Source organism: Neopelma chrysocephalum, unplaced genomic scaffold (assembly GCF_003984885.1).
Source record: "Neopelma chrysocephalum unplaced genomic scaffold, ASM398488v2 Primary Assembly neopelma1_23b, whole genome shotgun sequence".
In the NCBI taxonomy this organism is placed as follows: domain Eukaryota; kingdom Metazoa; phylum Chordata; class Aves; order Passeriformes; family Pipridae; genus Neopelma; species Neopelma chrysocephalum.
The window spans coordinates 15,739,062-15,764,589 of NW_020897692.1; the positions used below are offsets into that span (position 1 = coordinate 15,739,062).

At 36.2% G+C, this 25,528-nt stretch overlaps 1 protein-coding gene across 1 annotated transcript in view; it reads left to right on the forward strand.

Annotated features, from left to right (window-relative positions):
* The window catches only part of EYS (eyes shut homolog), an 868,863-nt gene that overhangs the window by 123,924 nt on the left and 719,411 nt on the right, over positions 1 to 25,528 (forward strand). Inside the window, exons 4-6 of the mRNA XM_027698171.1 lie at positions 14,625 to 14,818; positions 16,596 to 16,723; positions 20,862 to 20,976. Coding sequence (XP_027553972.1) covers positions 14,625 to 14,818; positions 16,596 to 16,723; positions 20,862 to 20,976 — 437 coding nt within the window. The remainder of the gene's footprint in view (positions 1 to 14,624; positions 14,819 to 16,595; positions 16,724 to 20,861; positions 20,977 to 25,528) is intronic.

The following is a 25,528-nucleotide window of genomic DNA, read 5'->3' on the forward strand; positions in this document are numbered from 1 at the left end:
ATTAATAGTAATAGTAAACATAACTCATGATGCAAGATCAACAGTACTCTCTTAATTTTTGTAGCATTCAAAGTATTCAAATATTCAAAGTTTTTATTATGCAATAAGGCAGTAAAATAAGTATATAAGGCTGTACAGTCACAGGCCAGGTAGAAGAGACGTGGCACTATAAATTAATCAGTGTAACTGATAGCACTAGCAGCATTTTAAAATAACAAAAATGAGTACTAATAGCATCCATCCATCAGAGCACACAAAAAAACATTGGTAACAGAAAGAATCACTCTTGTTTGTCAAACTCAGTTAATATATCCCTTTTAAAAAAAGAAAGGCAAAAGAAGATAGTCAACAACTGAGCAGACTTAGGGGAGAAGCCTTCACATACCAGCGTGGCAAAGAGGAGAAAAAGGCGGTGAGAAAAGAGACAGCAGCTTATGCAGAACACTAGTGGAGAGAAGGATCAGACAGACAGGAGTCAGTGGTGTTGGAAAGAACTTCCTAGGAACTAGGATTTCTGAACTCTTAACCAAGAAATCAAGCCCAGAAATAGGGCATCCCAGTGAAAAGGGAGGACAGAATTGGAAGGGTAAAAGTGAAAAATCTTTTGGGTTGAGATTAAGACAGTTCAATAGGAAAAGAAAAAAGCGTTGCATGCAGGCAAAGCAAAAGAATGAGCTCTTTCACTACTGGCCACTGGGAGACAGCTGTTTCCAGGAAAGCACAGCTCCATCATGTGTTACAGTTACTTGGGAAGACAAGCAAAGTAACTCCAAATATTCCCCCCACTTGCACCTTCTCCCCCAAAGTTCTTCTTGCTGAGTACAATGTCATGTGGTATGGGATATCTCTTGGGTAAGTTTGGGTCAACTGTCCCATCCATGTCGCCTCCCAACTTCTCATGCACCTCTTCTTCGGTGGGGCATTGCATGAATTGTGGAATCACAGAATCATAGAACAGTTTGGGTTGGAAGAGAATTTAAAGATCATCTAGTTCCAACCCCCCTGCCATGGGCAAGGACACGTTCCACTAGACCAGGTTGCTCAGAGCCCCATCCTACCTTGCCTTGAACACTTCCAGGAATGGAGCATCCAAAAGTTTCCTGGACAACCTGAAAAGGCCTTAACCCTGTGAGCACTGCTTGGCAATAACTATAACCCTGATGTGTTATCAACACCGTTTTCAGCACAAGTCCTAAACACAGCCTCGTGCAAACAATTATGAAGAAAAATAACTCTATACCAGCCAAAATAAGAATAAAAATTATAAATAATATATTTATAATAGAATAAAAATAAAAAATATGAAAACAGAACAGAAAACAAAATTTGAAAATATGGTAGAATGAAGGAAAAAGATTAAAAGCCCCATCTTTTTGGCTTATTGGATTGTGTGGGCTTTGAGGATAGATGAAACTTTACGAGGTTCTTTATCATGTAAATCAGTGTTCTGAACAAAATGACAACTGAACATTTTTCCATAGCAGAATGAGTAAAATCAACAAGATACAGATTTGTATAGCAAGACAATAGGTCGATGCATAATCTGCTTTCTAAAGACAATACCATAAATTCTTCAGTGCATATACAAGATTGCTTTTTTTTTTTTTTGCCAGTTAGAGGGTAAATACTCTACTGATTAGCTGGCTGGCAGTTTCCTCCACCTGTTAGGGACGGTAATACTTTTGTAGTGCACTGAATATATGATTTTTGCTATCAACAGTAGAAGGCTTCAGGCTGACCTAGCAGTGCAGGGTCTCAGACTCACCTTGGTCTGAGCTCGGTTTTGTGACTGCTGCCTCCCCTGCTACAGCTCCAGCTCTAGGGATGGCCCCTCCCCTGAGGAGGAGGGGACACCACCCATCCTGCAGTCCTTGCCAGGCAAATAGCCCTGTGTGCGTGTGCTTGAGGGACTAGGCTTCAGCTGCCAGCCTGGGAATAGAAAGTGGTTTGTGATTTCAAAAATATATTTAAAGAAGATAAAACAAAACAAAGAACATGTACCCAAAGAAACCCCAGACTTGAGGCAGGAGGAAGAAACACCTTCCATAAACATAACTTTTCAGAAGTTAAAATCTGCACCTTTAGTCCCCTATGCCATTTTGTTACTTCCTTTAGTTCTTGGTTTAGTTAAATCCATCCTACCCGTACCAATTAATATCCCAGTTCATCCTCAGCCTAAACACCAGCAGAAGGATAACACTTGTTGTTAAATGACAAGCAAGACAAGAAAGTGTATGTAGAACCTTTCTTGCTTTTTAGTTCCATCTTCAACAGCAGTGTCTTTAGAGATGTAGCTCTAGCCATCCTGCAGCAGATACAGTGGTATTAACATGTAGCACTTAAATAACTCAGTAATTCATTTACCTAATGTTTACAGTCCAGAGTTAGTTCCTAAGAATTGATGCAATTAAAAATAACATAGCTGGCCTGACTGATAATACTGCATATTGAATATTTCACATTGCATTTGGTTTTGTTCACTCTGAATCACAAAATCATAGAAAGGTTTGATTTGCAAGGGACCTTAAAGATCATCTAGTGCCATCCCTCCATGCTGTGGGCAGCAACACCTTCCACTAGACTAGGTTGCTCAAAGCCCCATCCACCCCAGTCTTGAACACTTCCAGAAATGCACAGCTTCTCTGGACAACCTGGTCCAGTCCCTCAGTACCCACACGGTAAGGAATTTCTCCCTAATATCTAATCTAAACTACTGCTCTGAAATTTGAGAAGTTTTAAAATCAAATAGACAGTTTTAAAATCAAACAAGAAAAGTATTTGGGAAGATATGTGCATTCCCCAGTGCTATCAGAATTATGGTTTTGTTTTCTGTACTCTCAAATATTTAATTTTGCTTTTTTAAAAGTTTTTTCTGACCATTCAAGTTAAGAATAGGGTAGTTAGTGCATTTTGTTGGCAGAACAGCCAAACGCTTTTATTCTAGCTAAGTTGTGCTGAGTGTATTTGTATTTGAATAGTATTCTATAACACTATAGTATCTTTTTCCACTATGAAATGGAAAAAATAATGTTAACAACAGTGACACAAACAGCTAGAGCTTTGAGTTGGACCTGCCTGCACTTTCATTTTAATATGGAAGGGCTTTGAATAGCCAAAGCTATGTTTTATAAAACCATAATAAGAACAATGAACTTTTAAAGAGAGACATTATAACAAAGGAAAAAACAAAATAAAAAAGCTTTAGTTGTGTCTTTTCCTCCGATTTTGCTATCAGTTCCCCAATTCTTCTGTTAGTGCAATTCTCTGGGTTAAAACAATTTCTACACTTTATTTCCTGGGACCATAGGAAAAACATCTTTCTGCTCTTCACCATGATGCTTTAGCTCCCTGTTTGTTTCTCACAAATCATTCGGTTTATGCTCATGTTGCTCACCCTGTTGCTCACAGCTCTGCCTGGATTCCTGCAGTTTCAGTTGTACTCAGGAGTGATTTCACCCCTCCCCTCCAGCAGCTTTCTTCTAATCCATAGTGCAGTAGGAAGGAAAAGTTAAAACAGATGGCATTCATTTTATGCTGCTCACTCATGTATTTTATAAAGAATTTAACATTTACTATCTTATTCTGGCATTTTATATCTAGTTAAAAAATGATCTAACAAGTACTTAACCTTTTCATTTGGAGCTCTCTCCACCTGAAATACAAACTTCCTTTAAGAATTAAAGTTAAGTTTCTTGCATAATGACATGCCACCAGAAGTTTGTTCTCTGGGTAGTATTTCCAGACACAAGGTCACTGGACAGATAACACCACTATTCAGTACACTAATCTTTCTCTCTGGGCTAGTGATTAATTACCATAGATGGAGAAAGCATAACAGAATTCATTGCACATTTTTCTTTACTCTTCAGAATTGGCATAGAGAGAAGAACATATTTAAAATCTCAAAATACAGGGTTTAATGCAAGATATTAACTGAAGTAATATAAATAAACAACAAATTAACTTTTTATTCACTGTAATGGCTGCAGTTCCACATTACATCTGAATTTACCATAGCCATTTAGAAATGACACCTTTCAGACACTCAATATTGCAGTTTTGTATTTGAAATGTAACACTTCAGAGTCCTGGCTCAAGATCTGATCCATGAGTGCTTAAGACCTGCTTCCCAGGAATTGACTGGGGACTGCTTGCTCATGGGAAGTAGAGAATAAAATTATTGGGGGTTTTCTTCTCTTTGCTTGTGCACACACAAACTTCTGCTTTTGCTTTAGTAAACTGCCTTAACTCACGAGTTGTTTTCCATCATATTTTCTCTCCCCTGTCCAGCTGGGAAGGGGGAGTGATAGAGCAGCTTGGTGGGCAACCTTCTTTTGTTGCCCATAAGGCCAGTTTTGTCCACCTCCAGGTCTGCATTTCTTTAACTGTTCATTGGTGAGTTGTTTGCAACTGTGACATCTCCAGTGCCTTGGGTGTGCCGTGCCTCCTGATACTCCGTATCTGTACTGCCCTGTGCTGCACGCTGTGTCTACGATTTTCAAGGCCTCTTTCACCATACCATGCCTCTGTTTCTTTGAGTTACATCAGAGTGTTAGAGCCGTAACCCATGGTGATATTACCAGCTTTTGATAATGACTAACATTTTTATGAGAGATCTCCCAGACTCTATTCTTCTCTCAATATTAGTACCTTGGCATTTAGTCCAGCACTGAGTAAGTACATTGTACCTCTACAGTCTTCCAGAATCACCAGGTGCTTGAAGTACTCATCCCAATATACAGGGATTTGAATACCCCCAGACTGACCCATTAAATAATGCTGATGGATGTCAAAGCTGGCCTCAGGAAGTATACTCAAAGGTCATTAGGAAGTATACTCAAAGGTCATTGGAGGCTAAAAGCTACAGTTCTGAGAAACTTTGAATGTTCAAAGTCTGATTTTTTTGCAAAGGGTATAATACCACGTTGGTTCTCAGAGTCTAATAATGTTATAAACTGCCACAATACAGCAGGCCTTTTCCTTCTCACCACAATTCTAATAGAATGTACAGATGCCTAATTCTAATTAATATTTATATTGTTTTTTCTGGTTTTCTTCTATAGGTACTCCTATGGCTTTTTTTTTTTCTCAATAATAATTATTTACAATACATTAATACATAATCTAGAAGAAAAATCTGGATTATGAGAGGATGTAATGACATATCATATCTCAACATACCACACATTTTATCCATAAGACCAGCCTTTGTTTTAGACATTAGCACAACTGAACCCTCTCGGGACTTTTTGTGACAATCAATATGCTTAAAGTTTTGTAGCTAGAACAAAAAATCAAAATACTCAAGCTAAACCCAATATGTTTTCCTCACAAACAATGTTTGTGGCTGTGTATAATGTACTAGTGCTGTAAGCTGCATTTGACTGTAGGTGTATTGTGTTTATTTAGTGTTGATGTACAAAGTTGTAAGTGGCCTCCTACATGTTTATGCAGGCTTTTTTGTCTTCTCACACAGTAGAATTTTGACTGCAAAAAGAGAAAAGCCCAAGCTACACATGATATAATTTATTACAGAGGAAAATGTCTGAGTATTGTCATGAATCCATATGATTTTTCAGCCCATAAAGATCTTTCATCATTAGTCAGCTGGCTGTGGTAACATTAAGGAGAAAGGAGAAAGTCAATCACCTGTCACGTGCTTATAGAAAGTATATTAGCGGAGAAATAAAAAAATACCAACTTTTCAGTTGTTAGTTTATTTAAGGCTCTTCTTCCTGGATTCATATAAATAACTGAACTGCCCACTATCAATATATAAACCATTGCATCTTTGTCTTATTTTCAGAGGAACTCTTAAAAATATTACTTCTGAAAGAACAGATCATCATCATCATAATCATCATCATCAACACCTAAAAGCTTCTGAATAAGTTTACATTTATTGTGTCATAGTCATGATTGCTGAATATTGACGTATATAGTACAGCCATGTTACAGCCAATTTTTAAAAGATTTTATGGAACTTCCAGTGGCAGGTCAGTTTCTGTATTTGGCTCTCAATAGGTATTAGTCTAAAACTTTTGGTGTCCAAATATCTAAAATTTACTCTTGATCTGATGACTTCCACTCCATAGGAAAGAAAGATGAAGAATTTGATAAGTCTACTTATTGTATATATTGATGCATTAGATCTAGATCAGTTCAACAGGTTTTATAGGATTTCTTCTGATTTACACTAGGTTACATGAAGTGCCATTGAGATAAATTATAAATAAACACAATTATGACTGCCTAAAAAATGGGAAGTGTGCCACTTTTCATAACTGAATTAAGAATAACCACACAAAGATAATCTATATCACTTTAACAAAGAAAAGTGTGTCAAGAAGACTCTCAGAAGAAATTATTATGTACACTAAAGTAAACCTTTTAGCACAGATTTAACAGTCATTTCTCAAAAATATATGATTGACATATGTATTCTACCTTCTAAAGTTTTTATTTTTCAACATATTGCAGTTTGAAATCATATAGACTTTTCATTTTAATGAAGAAAAATTCTGTCCCACTTAGTATAATGATCTATTATCACTTAGAATTTTAATAAAAATGTGTCTCCCATTCACACTTTTAGAAACCATACTGAAAAAACTCATGCACAATGCTAGTCTACAGTGCCAGGTAAGACCTCATCTCTAAGAGACGTAATACTTCAGAATTCAGAAATATTGAGCTTCTCACAGAAATATGTTAGCCATCAGGAATATATTTTGAATTTGAGTATAGAAAAGGTATTATTACTTCAGGAGTAGTTGAGGAATTGAATTAATATCATCTGAAGAAACTGTTGCTTCAGAGAAAAGAGTGTTTAATCACTACATTTTTAAAAATAACATTCCAAAAGATTGATAAGAAATTATATCATTTTTACTACAATAAAATCCAGGCAATATTGGTGAATTCATTGTTAATGGACACACTTAGATTTTCTTCTCTGTGGTAAACACCAGTATCTGGCTGCAAAGAGAAAGGCAATTTTAAATCTAGACTTTCTGTGAGCGGGCAGTGTTGGTGTTCTTGATAAAAGTCACAACTGTCTATTTGAACATCATGGCTATTATTTCTGATGTCCATAGCAGCTTGAACAACCATTCCTTCAATTAACTGAAGCACTAGAAATAGTATATGATGTCCTAAACTTAGGGTAATGTCCTGCTTTTGCCCCAAGGAATAACAGCCTTCCAGAAGCAGGGACAGTGTATGCACACTACCTTAGCAGTGGCCAGGGTGGCAGTGGCTCAGAATCAGCCCAGCTCTATTAGCTTACACTACTTTTTGGACACTGTGGTTAGTCGACAGAAGTAAAACTAAAAGTTTTCAAGGACTCTTGATGAATTTTTCCAGCAGTACAATAATTTTCTATCTAATTGTCGGTGTAGAGTCGTGACGGCCAATAAAGACACAAGCAATCTAGTTGTGTACAGAAAAATTGTCCCACTTTATTTTGTCATCTGCCTTTTTATACTCCTTGCTAGCAGCAAGTAGTAACCTTATTTTAAGTAAGCAAGCAACAGCGTTTTCATTGGCTAGGATCTATAGGCGATGCATTTGGCAAAGCTCAAGGCCTTATTGCGGTTCGCACATCCTAGGCCTACCAACTTTACAGTCTGCCTTTGTTTCTCCATCAGGGCTGCGTACTGACTTCCTTATCATTAAGGATACACCCAAAAGTTTTCCCAGTCAATATCTTCATCCAGGGAGCTAACAGACCCACTATTAACCCCTTCATCTAATAGGCTTTCCTCTGATGGAAGCTAATGTCTGTTCTTCTCATTCATTTACTTCCAAAATGTCTGTTTTCAATTATGCTGATTGGAACTTTTGTATAAAGCACATCAGTGAACTTCAATGCTGCTTAATTTGTCTAAATTTAAGATTATAACCCATTTAATCTTTCATGGAGATTTGCACTCACTTTTTCTGAGATCTAGATTTGCAGTGCCTTAAGTAAATTTGACTTTGATTCACATTTTATTGAAATTTCATATGCAGAAAAAAAAGGTATCATTCATTGGTTTGGATTAGAAGTGTAGATGAGTATGTAAATACTGTACTAATATTTAAAAGACTAATGATTTTATAGAAATATTGGTGTATTTCAGGGTCTACATATATAAGACAAGAACTTGTGATTCAGCGATGTGTTTAAACAGAAAAAAAATTCATTCTACAAAGACAACCTTTAAAAACACTTTTCAGTTTTATATTGTAGTGGGTCGACATGGTTGGATGCCAGGTGCCCACCAAGCTGCTCTATCACTCCCCTCCACAACTGAACGGGGAAAGAAAATATAACAAAGGATTTGTAGGTTGAGATAAGGACTGGGAGAGATCACTCACCAAATACTGTCACAGGCAGAACAGACTTGAATTGGGGATATTAAATTAATTCATAACTAAAAAAATCAGAGCAGGATAATGAGAAGTAAAACAAATCTATAAAACACCATCCCCCCAACCCCTCCCTCCTTCCCAGCTCTACTTCCTCCCTGCCAGCAGCACAGGGAGAGGAGGAATGAGGGTTACAGTCAGTTCATCACAGGTTGTTTCTGCCACTACTCAGGGAGAAGTCTTTCACCTGATCTAGCTTGGGGTCCCTCCCATGGGAGACAGTCCTCCTCCAACTTCTCCAGTGGCATGGGCAACAAACTGCTTCAACAAACTGCTGCAACATATCTCACTTTTCCACAGAGTGCAGACCTTCAGGCACAGACTGCTCCAGTTTGGGTTCCCCACAGGGCCACAAGTCCTACCAGCAAACCTGCTCCAATGCAGGCTCCTCTCTCCATGGTAGTGCAGGTCTCTGTCAGGGCTCTGCTCCAGCACAGCCCTCCTTTAGGAATCCACCTGCTCCGGTGTGGGTCTCCTGCATGGACTGCAGTTGGATCTCTGCACCCCTAATGGTCCTCCATGGGCTACAGAGAGACAACCTTCTTCACTGTGGTCTGCACCACGGGCTGTAGGGAAATCTCAGCTCTGGTGCCTGGAGCACCTCCTCCCCCTCCTTCACTGACCTTGGTGTCTGCATAGTTGTTCCTCTCACATATTCTCACTCTGCTTTTCTTTGGCTGCAATTACATCTGCCCAATAACTTTCTTTTTTCTTTTTAAATATCTTATCACAGAGGTGTTAATATCATTGCTGATTGGCTCAGCCTTGGCCAGCAACACTTCTGTCTTGGACCTGGCTGGCGTTGGCTCTGCCAGACATAGAGGAAGCTTCTGGCAGCTTCTCACAGAAGCCACTCCTGTAGCTCCCCACTACCAAAACCCAGCCACACAAACCCAATATATACATTTAAAAGGAAGAGGATCTGACAAAACTCATGAAGGTAAAAAGAAGAAGTGAAATGGATTGGACTGGCTCTTAACTGAGCTAAACAGATAGGGATTAGTTTATTGTAGAAATTCTTTCGTGTAATCAATTGAAACCTGATAGTCCTGAGATTAAAAGACCCTTGTTTAGGAATTAATTTTATAGATAACAAGAGTGTTCTGTTGCATAACACATAATAATGACATGCGTAAGAAGGGCATTATGTGGGTTTCTATAATTCTATATCTTAAACTGAACATATTAAAATATTAACAATGTTTTTAACAATTGAATTTTTATACTTGTCTTCAATCTCAGGCTTTACTTTGTTTACTACCTACTGTGTATCTTGGTCCTTGATTGTAGCAACTGGCAGTCATGTGTTTCATTTACACTGAGAATAAATCTCTCTCCTACTAAATGCTTCCTTTTTTATCCCAGCCCTGAAATATTATTGCTCTGTTCTGACACAAGTACAAATAATTTATTATATAACACATGCTGTTTCCTGAAACGGTCTACTGTGCCTTTTGCATAACTGCTCTAGAAAATATTGAGTTTTCATTAGAGGAACAACAAAACAAAACACTGAAATCATATTAAAATGTTGCATGCTAATATGATCTTTAGCATATTTTACTCCTTGGGAAGAGAAGTGTTTGCATGAATATGAAGTTCAGAAATACTTCAATTAAAAATAGAAACTACTTATTTTAATCAGTAACCTCAGATATTTATGTAAATGTCACTATGTGCTAGCTTAAGAAACTGAGTGATGTTTGTCAGTGGTGTCAGAAATGTCCTTTGTCTTTTAAATGCTTTATCATTTTACCATCGCAGTGAAACTAAGCAACACTAGCAGGTATATAGTTAAATGAAACAAAGAAGGGCTGGGATTTTTCTGTCATTCGTTTAGTTTGGTGAAGTGTTTTATTTTCTTCATGCATAAAAAAACCAGAACATTCTGAATATAAGGTTCAGTTCCTTAAACTAAAATTAATTATCTTTCATATTGATCTGTCAGATAATCTTTACTCACTCATTCCTGCTTTTTAATCTTCCACAATTTTTATTTTATTGAAGTAAACCAAATAAGAATTCATTATATTGAAGGACCAAGGTGAACTGATCCTACTGATGATGTTTTTAATTTTCCTCTTTTATCAAGATATTCAATCAATGTGATAACTATTTTTTTTCAAACTGAAGTTTTCTGAATCAACTATCTCCCATTAGAACATGGTTTCTGCATTTATCTTCCTGGGAATTTGAACAATATATCATAGCATTGAGTAGCTGATCATTCATTAGTGAGCACTAAAGGGACTTCAGTATTTTCAGCAAATGTCTCTTTTTGGGTCTGACTGAGGGAAGAATTACTTTTGTTGAAATTGCTGGCAACAGAAATATACAGCATTTATGGCACATAAATTATATCTATACTATGTTTTTATTTATATCAAAGTAAAATAGAAGGTTATGTTTAAAATCTATGCAGTTAAGAGAATTTGCCTTGCAGCTTTTTCTTTTTTTTTTTTTTTTAATTTAAGTCTTAGGTCTTCAGATCATGTAAAAACCTTTTAAATATGCATTTACTAGCTAGTGCAAGTTGGACTGCTGTGTTGATCCTTGATGCAGTGCTTATTGCTTAAATATTGCCCTCGTTCAGAGGCTTAAATCTGATATCAGATTATAAAGATCTATTTTTGTCCTGTTCCCTCTTTACCTTATTTCTAACAACAACATTCAAGAGGTCAATAAATCTTAGCATGGTTATGAATTTAAGTATTTATTTAAACATATCTAAACAAGATAGGCTTGATGATGACAAAAACATATACATTTTAAAATAAGAATTTAGAATTAATTCATAATTTTACACAATTTAAAAAAGGTTTGTATACAGTTTGAGTCAAAGTAGATAAATAGATTTTCAAATTTAGGGGACCAGTTGTTCATCTCTTCCAACCAAAGCTTGTTGTATTCCTTATCTATATATGAAGACTTCAGTCTTCTTGTATATGGTTAAACAACTATCTTTTAAAAAGTATTGATGTGAAGACATCAGCAACTGTTGAATTCAATTCTTTCATGATAGTCTGGTACAGAAAAATCACTGGTAAAAATGTGTAAGGCATTTCTGACTTTATATGATTTTGCTTCTCTCTTTAGTTGTTTGCTTTTCTTACACACTTCTTCACTGAATTAATGATCCCTTTAGTGTTTGATATTTTCCCCATCCAAGAGCTGTAATCAAGTCATCTTTCAGTCTTATTTAGTAAATAGATTGAGTGTGACATAAGGTTTGAGAATGATAAAATAAAAATCTTAAAAGACAAATTCTTCGGAATTCTGTTTATTGACTTGATTTGTCAAACTCGTCAGGCATGGATGTTCATGTGAAAGAGCACTGCTCTTGCTTTGTACATAATATGCTGAATACAGTGAATTGTAGAGTAGAGGATTGTCAAAGAAATAATTAGCATCAATGATTAAGGAAAAAGTACTGAATTCTTCCTAAAAGACATTGATAGATGTGACTTGTGTTTTAGACTATGAGTGAAGTTGTTGCCTCAGTATCTTCATTTAAATTGATCCCCTTTGACCTGGTTAGGTTATTGGCTACCAGTTTGCACTAAATGAACTGGTTTTTTCCCAAATTAAAAAAAAAAGAATTTTTTTCTCTCTTTGTAAGGAGATGCCAAGGAGAAAAAAAGGATATATCTTTTTTTTTGCCATCCTCGAACCATGCATTTTTCCTTGATATATGTCTCATGGCATGATTGACAATATTTCCTTATCTCTTCTCAGGATTTTCTCTATTCCTCTTCTAGCTACTTCAAGTCTTCGCTTAAAAGAATGTTGCACGATTTTTTTTAATTTTTTTTTGGCAGAACAATTACCTTTTTCTAGTTTTGCTGCAAATGAACATAACATTACCAAAAAGGGATCTCTTTCATCTGGTTTTCCCAACTGGCCTAAATTTTTCTGTGCTATTTTGTTCATTTAGTCTCTCCTTGTTCTAATAATCCCACTAAGAGCCATTGTTTAACAAAAGGCTAAGGTAATGATGGCTGAAAAAATGGGGAGGATTGAATGGATTCAGGTGTAGAAACAATGGCAGGAAAAACTCATTAATCCATTCAGCTAGTGAGACTACTCTTTCTGGCTTTCCTTTGGGTAGAGCAAAGGGATTCACTGTTTTGCTCATTTGCCTTCTCCTATTTAGTATTGTGGATGGGATAGGAACACCCATTCTTGTCAAATGTGCCTAATAAAAGGAAAAAATAGGGTGAGTATTGATATATAACCTCATCTATGAGTACTGCTGGAGTACAATGTTGTACTGAAGTAGAACACGACAGCTGAATAGTAAATAAAATTACGAGAGAATTGACCAATACCCCTCACTTCATGTTGCAGATGTTCTCTTATATATGCACTAATACCAATCAATGACCTTGTTCTGACGAATGGCCTTCTTAGCTTTTCCTATTAGCAAGCCCTAACATCTGCAAGTTGCAATATACTGTAATTTGGTTACTATGGTGATGAGGGATAGCAAAAAATTCATGAAATATTTTTTGACTGTCCTCTGATGTTAAAGAGAAGTGAACATTCTGTAATAAAAGATAGATCCAATTTCTTTTGCCTTATTGGAATAACTATTTCTACTGAACTGAGGGATGGAAAATGTGTTTTGACCCTTTTTCTGCTAATGGGATTTTCTTGTATAGTGTTTGTTGCATCAGCTGTTCTGGTATATAATAGAGACAGAGTGCGAAATTTCGATCTCCTAGTAAATGTTGTTACACATACTTACAGTTCCTCTCTTTATATAGCTACTGGTAATGAAATTATTAGAGTTTCACATACTTATCTATTAACTGATTTATAACTAATTAGTTATGTTTACCTTGCAGTTTACAATTTGAGTTAAAAGTATTCTGTTTACCATTTCAAAATTATACATATTTTTGTAAAGTGTAATTTATTCTTTTGTGAATATCTATTTTTAATTCAGTGGACTCAAGTGACTAACAAAATGTGGAATCAATACATATTATTTCTTCAGAGGGGATTTACTATGAAGTTAATATTATTGCTACAGCAAATTGCTGAAAAATTCCTCTGATGTAATCTGTAAGTATGTGATAGGGAGTTGCTTTGAATCAGAGCACCAAAGCACAAAATATGTAAAAAGCATATTTGCTACATAATTTTTCTGAAGTAAATGGAAGTAAATTCTTAGCTGCTGGCTGAATGTAAGCAGGCTGCTGCCTATTATACTTCTCTGGCTGAGACTGTGTCTGATCACTGCAGTCTCTTTTCTTTGCTACTTCTGTGTTACCAGCTTTCCTAGTGGGGAGAGACGGACCTTTAAACTGGACTAGCCAGCAACCAGAATGATACCCAGATCTGGAATGACTCAAGCTCTGAGCCAGCAAGTTGTCAAGAGGTTCAGGATTCTGGTATGGATCTCAGACAAAATCTATGCTGATTCTTGAGAGATCCATTAATGATGGTTTATTTTTGCATATAGAAAATGAGGGAGTGTATGTTTGCTGTTGAACTTCAACACTGACTAGCCAGAGAGGAGGAAAACATTTGAGCCATCATTGCTGTTTCGTTGATGTGACTGCTGTTTGTGTTTATGCAAGGGAAAAGACATTGTTCTTCCTGTTGATCCATATGGCCCATGTGTCTGTATTTTGGGGGGGGGGGGTGCATGAGTGGGTTTGTGTGCGTGTATGTGATTGTGTGTTTGCTTACTGGGAGCACATTCAGTTTTGCTACTGGCTGGATCTATAAATAGAAATGAGAACAACCTCACGTGTCTGAGAGTATACTGGATTCAGCTTCCCCTAGTAATAACCACCATGAGAGAAATATTGAGTGACTGTTCAGTGTCTTCTGGGACTATGATTCTAGTTCACCTCCTTCCTTTGTTACAGATGAGGTTAGTCATTCCCATAGATTTCTACCACATTTATTCACCAAAACAAACGAAACATACAGGAACATATTAAATTATTTGCTTTTTAAATGGTGATAGCATACAGATGCCCCAGTCAGTAATTGGAGCTTTGCAGTGTAAACAATTTTAAAAAACACAATAAATAAAAGCCTCTCAATCTCTTAAAATTTTTTTTTAAAAAAGAAAAGAAATAATAAGGAAACACAACAACACATCATAGTAAAGAAGTAAAAAAGTTATGTTTATGGGCAGCATATCAAGGTGACTCATTCACTCAAACACTGTAATTTTTTATGTTTATTTCTTTTAGGTCCATTTTGTGAGAAACCTGGTGATCTTTGTGAATCTCAGCCATGCCTAAATGAAGGCATATGCCAGTATAATCGGTCTGGATATGTTTGTGTTTGCCCTTCTGGATTTCTTGGTCACAACTGTGAAATTGATATCAATGAATGTTCTTCAAGGCCATGTCAGAACGGAGGCACATGTCTTGATTTGCCAAATGTAAGTACAAACTTTAGAGGTCCCTATTTGAACATAGAATCATAGAATCACGGAATCATAAAATTATTTGGGTTGGAAGGGACCTTTAAATATCATCTATTTCCAACATTTATGCTGTGGGCAGAGACCCTTTACACTAGATTAGGTTGCTGAAAGTCCCATCGAACCTGACCTCAAACACTTCCAGGGATGGGACATTTACAGCTCTTCCCCTGTCTCACTAGTTTAGCAGCAATGACAATGTGTGGGATGATGTTAAAGGCCCTACAGAAGTCAAGGTAAATGGCATCAGTTCCTTTACCAGTCATTGCAGTCACTTCATCATAGAAAGCCACCATTAGTCAGACATCATTGTGAAGCCGTGTTGGCTGTTCCTAATCACCTCCCTGTCATCCATATGCCATGACATAGCTTCCAGGAGTATCTGTTCCATGAAAGTGTCAAAACGTTTAATTCTAATGTATAATTATATGATAAAAAGCCCAAATTCCACATTTCAGTTCAGTTGCTTGGTGATTACTTAAGGAGCTACTAATATTGTTTCATTTCTTTATTCCTCTCTCTGATAAAATCTTGTGACATAAAACATGATGCATCAGTGGTTTTTATTAACTAGTGTTTGTCTCTTTTTCTTGCTTTTCATGTGGTATGTTTTTAATTCCCCTTTTTCTTTCATTTTTCTTTTTGTAAAATAGAATAAATTCATGCAGAGTCACAAAGTTTTGATAATAAAATCATACCTGGTTTTATGTCAAAAAGTATCATTCTTTCATTAGCATGACTATTGCAAATAGCAGTGATTGTACAGAACCAAAATAGTGAAAGAAGAATTCAAAAGTTTAGTTATTGCATACCAGTGATACATATTCATGCACAGAGAAAAAAAGGGACATCTAAATTGCTGAAAAAATTGATAGATTCCTGTCATGCAACCTGTTTATATATTTTGTCTATTAGATATACTAGCACATACTATTTTATACAATAAAGAAACAAATATAGTAATTTGTTTCACACATATAGACATCTCTCAATAGATACTGAAGTTTCCTGATTATACCTTTAGGACCAATTCTAAAGAAACACCTGAGCACTTCCAATTTCCCTGGGGGAACAAACCCCTTTATTTTTTTCCTTTACTTTCTGACTTCAAAAGGCCTATAAAAGAGCATAACTTTATATAGAAAAATAAGGGTGAGAGTATAAGCTCTAAGAAATATTTTGTTTTGTAAAATAACTTACGTTTCTTACTGTACACATTAGGAATTGCTGTAACGGACAGATGTCTTTCACCATTATAGAGAAGAATAGTCTCTGTGCCTCATAATGAAGGGGGAAAAGGATACACACAATTTTCTTTCCTCCTCTACTTGCTGAATACTATTTGGTATCTGATGTACCTTGTGTACTGTTACTGTTTGATAGAAGTAAATATTATATTGGAAAAAAATCAGAAATTAGGAAAAGCCTAAATGTATTATAAAACTCCTTCTTGATTCAGTTATGAAATCACAGAGCCAGCCAATTTTAGAGCTGGTGTATTTCCAGCTAGCAAACCCAAGTCTGGTATAATCTGTACTGGAGGGCTTATTACACTTATCCTAAGTCAAGTTTGTAACCTATCTGAGGCTAGAATTGCTTTTCCTTCTATCTTTCTAGACTGCTTAATATGATGAAATCCTGGCCTTGTTAGGGTCTGTATAGAAATGGAAGTAAACACTAATTTTTGTATTGCCTTGTGTATCACAATTATTTCTAATTTCCTTGTCTCCTATAGGATGTGGCATGTATCTGTCTGCCAATATTTACTGGCAAGTTCTGTGAGAGAATACTGAACCCATGTGAATTATTGCCTTGTTTAAATAATGCAACTTGCATAGCTAAACAGCAGAACTACAACTGCCGGTAAGATTGGAAATTAATTTATGTCAGTACTTTGTTGTTTCACCTGATGATATCCCATAGATTGCAGAAAGAAAAGACATTGTCATTCGCAGAGAGCACAGAAAACTATAAACTTCTCTTTTAAAATATTTAATTTATTTTTGGTGCTTTATTGTATTAGTCTTCTTGAAAACTCTTGAAGTGATAAAGAAAGATTTAAAGTATTTAAGGGGCTAAAAATCATTCCATTATTAATACATAAGATGAAACATATAAATCCCGACAAATTGATGATAAGTGAGACAGTTATACTACAGGTGTCACTGTTTTTTCTGAAAAGATAAGACAACCTATTTAATTTCTAGTTCACAGACGTGCATTAGTAGACCTTAGGTTGATCCTTCAAGCAGCATATGAAAACTGTTTTATTCAGAAAGACCATGCTAAAAAATATCCATTTGAAAGTAACAGAAGTGACCCAGTGTATAATTTAATTTCACTTTAAATACGTTTTTAGATTTTTTTTTTATGTCACTAAGGAGTACAATTTGTCCTCTTCCCTCTTCCTTGGCTTTTATCTGGCTGCCTGAGTAGGTTCTGCTAAGCATTACTGAGGTGCAGTAAACAACATTCAAATTTTAGGATATTCATGAAAGCAGAGAATTGAAAGCTGCAATACACAAAAGCATGACATCACATTATAAATGAACCTAGAAACTGCAAAAAAAGATGTACAGAGCACAAACTTACAGTCCATCAGCAGAAATTAAATTGAGAAGTCTGGAAATAAAAATATAAGTAGAACTATGTTTACAATTCTCCCAAAGAAGAAAATACTTAAAATTTTATTCATACTTACTCCTAAATACAGAAATACATATAAACGCACACGTACAAGCACACATACAAGTTAGATCTTCCCATATAGATATGTATAGCACAGAACAACAGTGTTGTCATTAATTTTCCAATTCTTTAAACCAAGATATAAGCTAATAATTTATTATTATATAGTGAGTCTTTCACACGGTATGCTGGTGCATGAATAAGTAGGAAATTATGTTTTGACATTTACATTTAAAATATGCATATAATGAATAATTAATATCAAGATGTAGATTGCCTTTATTAACAAAAACAAAACAAAATAAAAATATTAAAAAATATCCTGGCCCTGTGTACAATGCAGATTGAATAATTAGCATTGCTCATTCAAAGTCTTAAGTGAAGATTTGTTTCACTTTTGGTAATCATTGTCAAATACTGTATGTTGTGTCTCTGTCCAATTAGCTCACAATAAACTGCATGTGTTTCATTCAGTGTAATACCACTACAACAATAGTGCTACCACATTCAGTGTAATACTCCATGCAATATTGCTACATGATCCACTTTTATAGCATTTTAACATTATAAATAAACGTAATGGCATTTATCTCACATGCAGATACAAGTTCAAATAATAGCTGTTTTGACCTTTTTTCTTCATTATGGTTTTTTTTTGCTTCCCCCTATCTTATGTGTTTTTCCTCATGCCCAAGCTACATTCTTATATCCATCACAATTTTAGCTTTTATCTATATATCCTTCCTTCTTTGGAAAACCAGTTGTTTTCCACTCTAAACATTTAACGAGACTGACTCAGTTTAATTTTCTCCACTTCAGTTATGATGTATGACTATCTTGTATCATAATTCCACCCTTTCAGTCTTGATATCATACGCAGCTTTATGCTAAAGATCTAATAGTAACATTTTTTCTTAAATGTAAAAAATTAGGCTGAATTCAAATAGCCAGTGAACAAGGATATCCATCACAATAAACTGTGATTGGTTTCTTTGTGTCTTCTTCTATTTTCCATGTTACTTAGGACAATTAAAAGACACAAAAATGTGAAAGGGTGTTCTGAGAATATTTGTTCTGTTAATGTTGTCTCTGTAACTTTACTGTCAAGTTTTTTTGCTCTTAGTTTACTCTTGCCTTCCCTAACATTTGTATATTTATTGCAAAAAAAATAATAAAAACATAAATAGGAAAAATGAGCAAGTATAAAAATTAGAAAATCCAGCTTCTAACATTTCCTTACTAGATTATCTCTTTAATGAAACAGTCATAGACTAGCTAAATAGATTAAAGCAAAAAAAAGCTAGGAACTCTTTCACCTCTCCAGATCATAGGTAAAAACAAATCAGTAAAACAAATGTAATTTAATTGCTCTGATTTTGGTTTAGATATTATTTAAAAATTAAATTATAACAAAGGATTAAAAAATTTTGTTATTATTGTTTTATGTTCCTTTTATATGTAAATTTAATGTATGGATAAATTATGCTATACTATAAAGGACAATAGATATGCTATCTGTTGATATGAGTACTTTTGTTTAGAGGGAAAAATCAGAATGTAGCTATCTGATATCCCTGAACATGCAGAACTAAAAGCAGATAAGTATTATGAAAAAATCCTTTTAGCTACAGTACATGAACTGGAAATCTGTTAAGAATGGACTTTGCAAGAACTTTGAAGCCAAGTACTTGAAATAGCAGCAATATAATTGCACACAACACGTTTTTCAAGAGGAGGGTGAGGATTATGTAGTCCATTGCTACTTGTATATAGTGTCCTTCTGTGGTTATGACTAGCCTCAAAACATACAACTATTTAGAGAAGTTTTTCCCATATTTATCTACCTCTGTCCAAGTGGTCCTATGTGTGAATTATGTGGATGGTCTCCAGCGATTTCTTATTAAATCCAACCTGTTTAATACTTAACTAAGCTTAATTAGTGACTTCAGCCTCTGGACATGCTAGATGTGTCTGTGCATTCCTCAGAGGCAGAGCCATACCCGCTGATAGATCTCTTTAGCTGATTTAGAAAGTATGGTCAACTCAGGCACTTTCTGTCGAATGTTGTTGCCTAGCTAATTGCTATTGAAAATATATCCTTTACTTTTGTATACTACATAACTCTGAGAGACTTGACACATTTTGAAACCAGGGATGGAATTGGTTTCTTTTAATGGGAAAACATGAACAACATGACTGAAACTCATATTTATTAGGAACAAGAACACAGGAGAAACAGAAGCAAATCCGTTTCATGTTCATGATTTCCAGCTTCTGGACTGAGTCATTACACAAAGTACCCCTTGGAAAAAGCTAAGAGGAAACATCCCATCTGTCACTTTTGGATTCCTTCACAAACACAAATATTCATATTGCTGGCCACTTCCTTTCTCTTCTTAAATCTTTTCTTTACATGATACCAGAAAGAGTCTTTAAACAGAGGAACATGCTATGTATGTTGGTAAGAACATATAGAGTTTGACAGAGATTTGTATCTATCAGGATATAAATATTCAAATATTTTTCTACATTGTTCCATTATTACTTTTGAATAAAACTTTTTTATTATCCATTTGAATAACATCTTTTTTATTTGTGTATACGGGATTTTTTCTAAACACTGGAGGGCTACATATAGAAAAGGATTTTCTCCTACTACTACTAAGTGTTGACATGAAGCAGAATAAATTTCTGTAGTTCCTTTTACCATAGAAGAGTTACCCACAGCTCCATTGGCATCACATGGAACTAACAAACCATCACAAAAATAAAATGCTAATTTTCTTCTTTAAAGAAAATACTGAATTACAATAAAACAAACACAAAACCAACTATGCATTGCCCTCTCTACATTGTTCCATACTTAACTAAGCATGTCATTATCTATTACCATTTAATCATTAGCAATGATTGATGTTGATTACTTTAAAACTCACTTATCATCATATATCTAATTTTTCCTCTTTGGTGCTTTAATTGACCTATTCTTTCTAACAGTTTCCCAAAACCTTGTTACTTTGTTTATAGCTGTTTATTAATAATACCTCATTCTGTTGTTTTTTTTTTTTTTGGAAGATTATATTTATATGAAAATGCTTTAGTCCATGAAATAATTATTTTATGGGAAAGCAAAATTATTCAGAATCATGCAACTGATTTTTAATTCCTTGAAAACATATTCTGTGTATTTTAAATAACACATGAGATCTGTTTTGTTACTGCAAGAACATTATTTAATAGAATTATGGAACATAATTAAATACAATTAACTTTTAAAATGCAAGTCCTCTAAAATACACTTGTGTATTTGCAGCTGCATGCCAGGATTCACTGGAAAGAACTGTGAGGAAGTAATTGACTACTGCAGTCTGCTCAGCATCAACTGTCTGAATGAAGGATTGTGTCTTAATATAATTGGAGGATTCACTGTAAGTAATTTAATACATGTTAAACTTATTCAGTGTTCCAAAGTATAAAAGCTTCCGACAAGCAGAACTTGAAAAGGATTCATTACTCTAAGAGACAAGAGGGGCATACTTTTATAGGTTTTTTTTATTTAAATCGATAACACGAGGACAATTAGCTTGGGCAATATAGATTTTTTTTATTACTTTTCTACTGAGACCGTGTTTAGTACTGTATTAAGTAAGATAACTGAAGGATATTTTTATAATAAAAAGAATATATTACTAATTGTGGTCCGGTGCCATTACCCACAAAGATGAAAATCACAGCTGTGTTTCAGCCTTTAAAAATACATTGCTTTAATTAAGAACATCTGTTGCCATTTTTTTAACCAGAATCAAATTACTTACATAAACACGTTTAAACTTAATACAATCTTAAAAGTTTTATGATGAAACTGTAGTGTAGGAGGTTCATTCAAACTGACAATTTGAAAAAAAAATCTGTTTTTTTTAACTCTCAGAATAGATCCTGAAAATGTTAAGCAAGATCCATCGTGTAGCAAGATTCTTCTGACCATAGCTTGTAAAAAGAGAGGAAATAATAGTTTCTCCAGCAGCAGTATTAGGGAACAACTTAAAGGTTACTCAACAACTACTTGTTCTGCTAATAACAGTTGATGATCACAGAATGATTGAGGTCTGAAAGGACCTCTGGAGGTCACCTTGTCCACCACCCTGCATAAGCAGGGTCACTTAGGGCCATTTATCTAGTCCTATCCACTTATATGTTTGGGTGTTCAGACAAAATGTATTAAGACTGTTGTTATTCCTTACATCATGGAATAGGAAGAGTGGTCCTTTTTTTAAGGGAAAGAGAGCTGGAACCAAAGGCGACAGCAAAGCTAGTGGTAATGGTGACCTCATCAACTAACGGTGCAATCTCAGAAGTCCATCAGACTTCAGATCACCAGACAAGTATGTAGTGATGAAGCAGGTTTGTGGTCGAGCTGGGTAGCTTGTTCAGCAGACCAAAATCATCAAGATACAAAGCTGGAACAATGCATACTGAAAAAATCAGCTCTGGAAAAGAACTAGTTCGAAGGCCTGAGCTTAAATGCAGCTCATGGGTAAATGAGTAAATGAATGAAATTGTGGACATCTCAGAGGTGAGTTCTGTTTTCACAGTAGGATGACCCAAGATGATAGTGCTGGGCTGCATCAGAGCTCAGCTTGAACACCAGCATTTAAACATGAGAGGAGAGAAAGAGGTCACCAAGGAAGCATTGCAGAGAAAGATAATTATAGGCTGATCAAGCCAATTAGAGTCTATTGATGCATTCAAGGTCCTGGCAGTTTCTCTAAATATTTCTTGTATGAAGCAGAAGATATCACAGTTTGTGTATTTAGATGTGTCTGTTATGGCCAACTGCCCAGATCACAGTTGCAAAAGACCTTAGAATTCTGTCAAAGATAAAATTTGCATTTTTTTTCCAAAATTAAAAAAAATACAAGCTGATTAAAATATTACTATATTATTGGACTTAAAAGCTTGAAGATCTGTGATGTAGTTGCTATTTTAATTTAAATATTGTCCTTAGATTTTTTCATAAACCATATTAAATTAACTAAAATATGACTGAATAGTCAAAGAGGAAAATAATTATAAATTGAGAATTATTATCCCCTATATTTTAATGAACCTCATCACAATTTGGTTTTGCACTAATTATTTGAAGTACTTTGCCATAGTAGAAAATATGAAACTCTGTTGAAATCATAGAATCATAGGATGTTAAGGGTTGCAGGGGACCTTAAAGATCATCTAGCCCCAACACCCCGGCCACGGACAGGGATACCTCCCATAGACGAGGTTGCTCAAGGCCATATCCAGCCTGGCTTTGAACACTACCAGGGTTGGGGAATCCACAATTTTCCTGGGCAACCTGTTCCAATGTCTCACCATCCTCACAGTAAAAGGTTTCTTCCTAATATCTAACCTAAATTTCCTCTCTTTCAATTTATATGCATTATTATTTCTTATCGCTACAGTTCCTGCTGAAAAGTCCCTCTGTGCTTTCCCTATAGGACCTCTTCACATACTGAAAGGTTGCTAATGAGGTCTCCATGCAACCTTCTCTTCTCCAGGCTGAACAGTCCCAACTTTCTCAGCCTGGGTTTGCAGAGGAGGTGCTCCATCCTCTTATCCACTTTGTGGCCTCCTTAAATTGGGGGCACCAGAAGTGTACATAGTAGTCCAGGTGGGGTCTCATGAGAGCAGAGTAGAGGGAGAGAATCACCTCCTTTGACCTGCTGGCCACATTTCTTTTGCTGTAGCCCAGGACACAGTTGGCTTTATGGGCTATGAGCTCACACTGATGGCTCATGTCTAGTTTTTCATCAACCACCACCCCAGAGTCTTTCTCTGCAGGGCTGCTCTCAATCACTTCTCCACCCAGACTGTAGCTGTGTCTTGGGTTGCCATGACCCAGATAAATCATAGAATCATAGAATATGCAGAGTTGGAAAGTACCCATTGAGTCCAACTCCTGGTCTTGTGCAGGTACTTTCCAAGAGTCACATCATGTACCTGAGAGCATTGTCTAAATACTTCTTGAACTCAGAAAGGCTTGGTGCTGTGATCACTTTCCTGGGGAGCTTGTTCCAGCGCTCAGTTACCCTCTGGGTGAAAAAATTTTTCCTCATGTCCAACCTGAACCTCCTCCAACTCAGCTTCCTGATATTTCTTCAAGTTCTGCTACTGGTCACAAGAGTACTTACCCCTCCTCTTCCCCTCACAAGGATATTGAAGACCCTAATGAGGTCTCCCTTCAGTCTCCTCTTCTCTGGGCTGAACGCACCAAGTTACCTCAGCCACTCTTCATATGGCTTCTCCTCCAGACCCTTCGCTTTCCTTAGGGCCCTCCTTTGGATGGATGCTCTCTAATGCCTTAATGTCTTTTTTGTGTTTGCGGTTCCCAAAACTGCCACAATATTTAAGGTGAGACTGACCTAGTGCAGAGCAGAGAGGGACAATCCCCTCCCTCAACCAGCTGGTGATGCTTTGCCTGATGGCAATCCCCCAGGACACAGTTAGCCCTCCTGGCTGCCAGGGCACTGCTGACTCATATCAACTTGCCATCAACCAGAACCCCCAGGTCCCTTTCCGTGGCACTGCTTTCCAGCCTCTTGTTCTGCAGTCTATGAACACAAACAAGGTTGCCTCATCCCAGGTGCAGAATCTGGCACTTTTCCTTGTTGAACTTCATGTGGTTGGTGATTGTCCACCTCTCTAATTTGTTGAGGTCTCTCTGCAGGGCCTCCCTGTCCTCGAGGGAGTCAACAGCTCTTCCAAGTTTTGTGTCGTCAGCAAACTTACTTAGTATTCCTTCCAGTCCCACATCCAAGTCATTTATGAAGACGTTGAAGAAAACTGGGCTGAGGATGGAGCCCTCTGGAACATCAGACTAGTGACAGGTCACCAGTCTGATGTAACCCCATTCACTACAACTGTTTGTACCCAACCTGTGAGCCAGTTGCTCGCCTATCACATAACACGGTAATTCAGCTGTACACTGGACATTTGTCCAGAAGGATACTTTGAGAGACAGTATCAAAAGCTTTGCTGAAGTCCAAAAAGATTACATCTACTGTCTTTCCTAGGTAGGTGGTTAGCCTGTCGTAGAAGGAAATCAGGTTTGACAAGAAGGACTTCCGCCTCATGAAGCTGTGCTGGCTGTGACCAATTACTACATTGTCCTCCAGGTGTTTTTTAATACTCCCCAGACTAATCTTCCCATGATTTTACTGGGCACTGAAGTGAGACTGACAGGCCTGTAGTTTCCAGGGGCCCCCTTCTTCTTCTGTGCGGATGACCACAGAAAATGGTAGTGTAATTGATAATACACAAATGTGATCAGTATTTCTTCGTAGGCTGCACTACCTAGAAAAAAAAAAAGTGTTCTAGGAGAGGCAAATGCAATACTATCTGCACAGAAAAAAGATTATGAGTTACGCAGTAGTGACTATTCCTGATAATCAATGACAAAGAAGACAACTTTCAGCTCGAAGTGGATATTAGAACTTGACACCGCACCATTGATGAAGACAAAAAGACAATCCCTTTAGTTAAAAAAATTAAGCACTTGTATATATAGAAGCATTTGTAAGAAGTCATACTTCTGTGACTGTCAGTGAAGGGTCATCATAGGCAGCTATATTGTGCATGGTTCTGAGCATCTGCTTCTTCTATGCACAATTGATTATACCAGGGGCATTTTCCAAAAATTTTTAGGTAATATGGTGTAATGCTGTGTATCAGCAGTTTCCCATCAGATCAATGCCAGGTCACATCTGTCCTGTCCTAGTGAATAACTTCATCAAACATTAAATTTCATGAGGATCTGCTACTGTGGAATCCAAACCCCATAATTCCCACAGAAGGCTGAAGGCCTTTTTGTGGATTGCTTCTAGTAGTCAATGCAGCAGACTCATTCCACTTATATTAAAAGGTTAGGAAAGGGATTATATTTCCCAGAGTTGCCATGAATAGTGAAAACCCAAAAAATCCTCCACT